The sequence below is a fragment of the Limulus polyphemus genome, unplaced genomic scaffold (genome assembly GCF_000517525.1).
Source record: "Limulus polyphemus unplaced genomic scaffold, Limulus_polyphemus-2.1.2 Scaffold118, whole genome shotgun sequence".
Lineage (NCBI taxonomy): Eukaryota > Metazoa > Arthropoda > Merostomata > Xiphosura > Limulidae > Limulus > Limulus polyphemus.
Genome location: NW_013665728.1, coordinates 180,529 through 187,248, shown reverse-complemented (window position 1 = coordinate 187,248; position 6,720 = coordinate 180,529). Strand labels below are relative to the sequence as shown.

At 35.2% G+C, this 6,720-nt stretch overlaps 1 protein-coding gene across 1 annotated transcript in view; it reads right to left on the bottom strand.

The window, feature by feature from the left end:
* LOC106472235 (hormone receptor 4-like) overlaps positions 1–6,720 on the bottom strand; it is a 66,645-nt gene that overhangs the window by 8,877 nt on the left and 51,048 nt on the right. Inside the window, exon 5 of the mRNA XM_013932867.2 lies at positions 6,014–6,427. Within this exon, the coding sequence (XP_013788321.2) occupies positions 6,014–6,427 (414 nt within the window). The remainder of the gene's footprint in view (positions 1–6,013; positions 6,428–6,720) is intronic.

Sequence of the window (6,720 nt, the reverse complement as noted above, 5' to 3'; positions counted from 1 at the left end):
CTGACTCCATAACTGTCTCCGGTATAACTTTAACATTTCACAAGCAACTACATCTCTGACTCCATAACTGTCTCCGGTATAACTTTAACATTTCACAAGCAACTACATCTCTGACTCCATAACTGTCTCCGGTATAACTTTAACATTTCACAAGCAACTACATCTCTGACTCCATAACTGTCTCCGGTATAACTTTAACATTTCACAAGCAACTACATCACCCAGCTGAGTACCTCTACTTGCCCTTTTTTTAGAATTTCACCCCTGTTTATATTGATGTGCCATGCGAAAGTTAGTTGACGGTTTTAAGAGCGCCTTCGACTCGTACACATAGACACCACTAACTTGCCTATTCCTAAACATTTTAGCTCCTAGACCACAGCGGAACGAACGATAAGAATGCACGTGACAAATTTAACCGTGAACACTTAGAACGTCTAGTTGTTTGTTACCTCCTTCTAGGGATAAACAAAATATCTTCATTCATGTAATTAAAGGCTTTTTTTGTCTGTGTAATTCTATCTCTTCCCCACCCACTTCTACTCTCACCACTACTCCTTCTAATTGCTTTATGGACAATGGTGTAACTACAAAACATGGGCTTTGTCGCAAATATATATTTACCTCGGTCTTTGTTTTATTTTATATTTTTTCTTACTATACAGTTCATTCTTTAAATTTTTCTTTCCTCGCCAGTGGCGCAGCAGCATGTCTGCAGACTCATACTGCTAGAAACCGGGTTTCGATACCCGTGGTGGGCAGAGTACGAGATAGCCCATTGCATAGTTTTGTGTTTAATAACAAACAACAACAATTTTTTCTCCTCACGACCACATTTTGATACATGCTTTTTCATAACGACATTTTTATCATAATTTTCTTCTCTATATTATCGTTTGCTTTATTACACATAATTGTAGTTCACGCCACACTGGTGTAACGGTTGTTTAAATAGCTCATTTTTGTATACGCGCCTTTCGTTCTTTTCTTTTTTATCTGTTATATTTTTTCAGTTAGATTTGTATACATGCCCGAAACGTAGCGCAAATACTCATTTGGAAGTGTGTCGATAACCTTATTCATTAACTTTTAATACTTTCTACGTATTTTACTGTTAAGTCATCGTGCTTGCGATCTTTTATATTACCGATTATAATGTTGATACGACCTCCGTAATCTTTCACGTTGATACTATGTTTTACTCGTATCGATTGTTGTATTCAACCGAGTTCCGTGACATTACCCTTCAAGTCATGCAGAATTCCACAGTTCCGTAAGCAGTTACAACAGGGCGACAAGATATTAGAAAAATCTAAACTGTATTCAAGTTTTTGAAACATCAGCAACAGAAACTGGCGTGAAAACCACGACTTAAGATTATAATACCATTACACTGGTTCACAAATCGACTTATCATTTATCGATATACATAAAGCGAATCCCATAAATATAACATTAGTTTTGCGATGTTGCTAATAAATAGTTCTCAGTTAGATCTTTAAATACCTGACAAACTATTGGCATAAATAGGACAAGCTCACCAGGCGTTACTGATTAACGATCACTCTGGCTTGAGATTAAAGTTCTGCAATCAAATAGGCTAAAACTGCAAAGCTTCATTTTTTTATATTCACATTGTAATTAATAAAGGTTTTATAAGGAACTGAAGACAAAATATCCAGTACAAACGCTGTCCCGTATAAAAAGTAGGTTTAAACTTGTATATCGATTATGAAATTAATCACCGAAAGTATCAAAAGCTTCAGCATAAACTTTTGTCGTCATGACCCAACAAGACTTTAAGTTCCTCTATGATCTTTCCATGGCCCAAATACTGATTGATACAAAACACGGATATCCTTCGTGGTTAAATTCATTTTCTGTGATACGTGAAAAGCGTAGAATCAAATAACTCCCTGATCTAACAGTCTTTTCTGTAAATATTTAGTAGAACTAAAGATATGTCATGAGAATGGTTCTTATCTACAAATTACATGTGTACATGTCGTGTATCATACAACCCACACAATTTACTGATAACCCTATCGTTAAGTTTATGGTACCCCTAGAAATGCATCAATAAACACTGTAAACAAAAAACAATACCTTGATAATAACAAGAAACACTAAATAACTTGACTAAAGTAATCAAATCTGGCGCTGCATGATAAGAATGACTAATTTTCTGTAAAATTGAACCATCTCAGTTTGGACATAGAAGTCATGACGAGATAGGCATTCAACTATCGTCAAGACGTTCAAACCTTACAACCTATTATCTTATAAACCACAGACTGGAAATATATATAAGGTAATAGCCATAGAAAACTGAAGACACTATGATTTCTTACTTCCAGAACAAAAGAGAGAGATTTTTTGCCCCGTGACTGACTCTGTGGTAAATAATCTGCTACGCACTCTATGAATTTGAAATTGTGAAAATGTTGTAGACGAGTGGTTTGAGTTTTTTCTTTATGTGAATGATATCAGCAAGTTCAGCATGAACTAACTGCACGAACTTACAATGAGAAACATCTAACCACTATAAAGAAATGGAACAGAGATTAAAAGTGTTTCACAAACATTCATCAAACGGATTTTGTTATTGAACAACAATTACGGAATAAAAAAAACCAACAATTAATATTTGTCCGTTTCTCAGCATCTAATGTCGTCAGTTATAAACAACTTTTGATTCCAGTATCTACAACAATCGGAAATACCAGTTTGTTCCATTGGAGACAAAGCAAAATTTGGTAAATAGCAGTTGGCGGCCTGTGGGTCACATCCGGACCGAGAATTGAACCTGAAAAACTTCCAAGATCCACATTTAGGCGGAAACTGTTATTATTATTTTTAAGAAAAGAGATGGAAAACAAACAAACCTGTCCACTACTTATTTTTTCCTCTACTCGCGTTACTGTGGACACTTAATAAATTCCACAAGAGTGTATGCTAGATCAGATAACGTTTGTTATTTCCACCACTAAGTCCAACTTTTGTTTCATTTCCTCACTGAGATATCAAGCGCACAACGTGCTTTGGTGAATAATGCAACGAAGGAACATGTGTCGCTTTAACAGTCAGCCTTAATACTAATTCCTTCTTCATTCCAACCAAATGGTAACTTTTACCCAACTCATAGCCGTATCTTGAAATGACCGTTTATTTACATGTGTTCATTTTTTTTCTCACCTATAACGGACAAGTTACAATATCGTTTCGATAAATATTTTGAGATGGAACTCTGAAAGAGGAAAACATTTTGTAAACATGTAAATATTTTGGTTGATGTAAATTAATGAAAGATAATTAATAATTTTTATCTGTGTGATCAGGGCCAATGTTTGGTATTTTGCCACCTTATAGGCAAAATTTTAAATGTTCTCGGCGGAACCCTTCCTGCTATCACCGATAAACATTTATATCAAATTAGATAATAAAAGGTTATAATCTCTAGTAAACTTTTACTTGTGTGTCTAGATTCGAACTGTTTAGATTGTAAAGAAGTTTACTTTCTCGTCATTTTATTTTTTACATACAAAGATGCTAAGTACTTCTTTAAGGTCTAAAACCCTCTAAACTTTTATCGAAAGGTAATATTAATATATATATATATATAACATTACATAAAAAAATCTTGCAGTTCATAGTAAACCTATACTTCAGCAGGCCTATTTGTGTTCTGATTCGAACAGCTTAGATTTAAAATAAATTGACTTTCTCGTCTTTTCTTCAACTGCAAACATGCTAAGTATTTCTTTAAGGTCTAATCTCTTGAACCCGGTAAGTATTTGTTTTATATTCACATTGATTACCCTAAGGTGTCTGTGTCTATGATAGGTTAATAAATAATACATGACAAAGGATATGAAGCGGACGTGAGATAGTCTATTCTATTGAAAATAAAATTAATATAAAACTATTCTTGATTTTCCAATTGCCGACCTCGTCTACCTGATAAAGTCGGTCTTGTTCTTGAATCGCTTTCTCAGCAAACTGAATAACCCTGATACTCCCCAATGTATTTTAATGTTTTGAACTAAAAGCTATTTAAAGAAACGACTGTTGCCTTCGACAGTTAAGTTGAGTTATATCTCGTACGTTGTCTATTCTATTTAAATATGAACTTGTGCATTGTCTATTATATTTAGACTTTAGCTATTAATTTCAGTTAGTAATGAAGTAATACTCCAACAGATGACCTTATTAGTAGTGTACACACATGAAAGCTGAAAGACGATGTTTTGACAAAGACTTCATGAGGTTTAATATTTCATTAGATAACTTTATCCTTAAGACAGTTGAAATATGATGTTTCGACATAGAGATTTCACGGGTTTATAGGCAGTTTTTTCAGGTGGTACACATGACAGTTGTAAAATGGTGTTTCGTCATAAATATTTTAAGAGTTAATAGACAATCTTTCCAGGTGGTATATATATATATATTAATTGTAGATGTTTCAGCATAAATATTTTACCAGATATATAAAACATTACTAGCTGTATGTGACAGCTGATGAGGAATATTTCGACCCAAAGAATTCGTCAAAAAGTGAAATCACCTGGCTGCAAGCTCCGATAAAGGCAGATATTAAATGGTCGGAATTTCGCCTTAAAGAAGAAAGAAGATGTTAGAATTTCAAGCAACGCAAGGGTATTGTAATCAACAACAATGATGGATAAAGCTTGGTTTCTTATTGACTATTTTAGAAGTTCGCACAAAGCTACACGAGGATTATCTGTCTTTGCTAGCCGTCTCTAATTTTCAAGTAAAAGGCTTGAAGGAAGGCAAATAGTCAGCACCACCAACACTTGGGCTACTAATGTCAGACCGAAAAGTGGGATATGACCGTCACTCTCATAACGCACCTACGACTCCAAAGTATGGAGCGCGATTTGTTTTTGTTTTTTTGACAGTAAAACTGGATGCGAACTAGGGAAACTTAGCTTCACAATATGACAGTCTTAACCAATAGGCCGCGGTCGACCTTTCAACGTATAGACAAGAGGGAAGGCAGTTAGTCAATAGCACCCAACGCCAACTCGTGGACTCTTAACTGGCTGAATAGTGGGATTTCACCGTCACTGTTACAGCGCTTCTACGAACACAAAGTGGGAGTTGAATTTCTGCGGCAATCGGTCACGAACCATAAATCCTCAGATTCACAGTCAAACCACACTAAGCCCACCTCTTGTCGGAAGTGTGTGCTACAATAGAATGTATAGTTTATAAGCAAAACTATAGGTTGCATTAAATGGACTGTGAGTGGTTAGATCTTGGTTATTTACTGTAAGATTTTTAATTACATAAAACTTATCATGGCTAATGATTGTTGAATTTATGGTTCTTGTGGTATGCAAAGCTAATGAAAACTATACTGGATTAAACTGTAGTAAAAATCTTAGTAATTATTGATATGAACTTCTGAGTTAAATAATTCTGCACAATAATATGCCAACCAGGGGGCGTAACCACCACTAAAGAGTAGTGTTTCTTTTTCAAAATAAGAAAAACAACAACAAAGAATTTAAGTAATTTAAACGAAAGTCCAATATTTATTAAAAAAATAGAGGACAGTGGACTTTTTAGAAATCTACGCCCCTGAAGTCAACCACCACAAATGTTTTATATCAAGTATTGCCTGGGATACGACAGACACAGCGGTGGTTGAGACACTTTTTTTATTTAGCAAATTGCTTTACGAAAACTTTTAGGGTGTGGACTGGCTTATTTTGATGGTGAAGTTTTAACTCAGCATTTGAATTGGAGGTTTCGAATCTGTCACAAATTTTTAAAGGCTTAGTTAGCTCATTTATGTGATTGTTTTGACGGCGGTATATCGTTTGAAAAAATTTATTTGATTAATATATACTTTTAAAGCTAGCTCCTAACCCTCACCAAATTTATACGTAACACATAAGCAACTATAAGATAGGTTTTGAATAAATGAATATACTATCTATGATATCTATATTTACACTCCTCAATAATACAAAACATTACTTACTTGGGTGTGAAGTGTAACAGGAAGTTCAGAATAGAAAGGTAGACGTTTAGTCCACTGCACTAACTTGAACACTATGTTGTCCCCTATTTGACAAAGTTTTTCTGAGAGCTCGTATTTTATACTCAGTAGCTCTTGTAGGTTGCTAAGAGTCGCTACATCCTCAAAATCATCGCACTCAATCAACTGCGTTATCATGCTCACAGCTTGCTCAACTGGCATTTGACGGTCACGCGAACTTGTGACGCAGTTTTCAAGGCGATGACGTAGGTGCATAACATTGGTTGGGTTAGTTAGAGCGGTTTTAAGGATCCGGCCGTTCGCCCATTCTTGGTGAGGGTAACGGCTCGGCGTTTTTTGTTGTTCTTGTCTAACTTGACCATTCTTTTGGCCTTTCTTGTGCTTCTTGTACTTTACCTGATGTTAAAAGAAAAAGAAACACTATTCAAACAACAGTATCGATTAGAGGTAAATAGCTCTTTGGCAGTAATAATGTAATACACACCATATGCACTTTGAAGTGTAACTCGGACCTCATATATATGATTATATTACACTTTTATGGCAAGCCATGGGAGCCATACATAACCTATCAGTTCAACCAGTAGCCTAACTTTGGACTATGCATTATGGTCTGCAGGTCCGAAGTTAACAAGGTCATAACGTATTAAATCAACGCGTTATGGACCTGTAAATTGGTAGCCATCAGG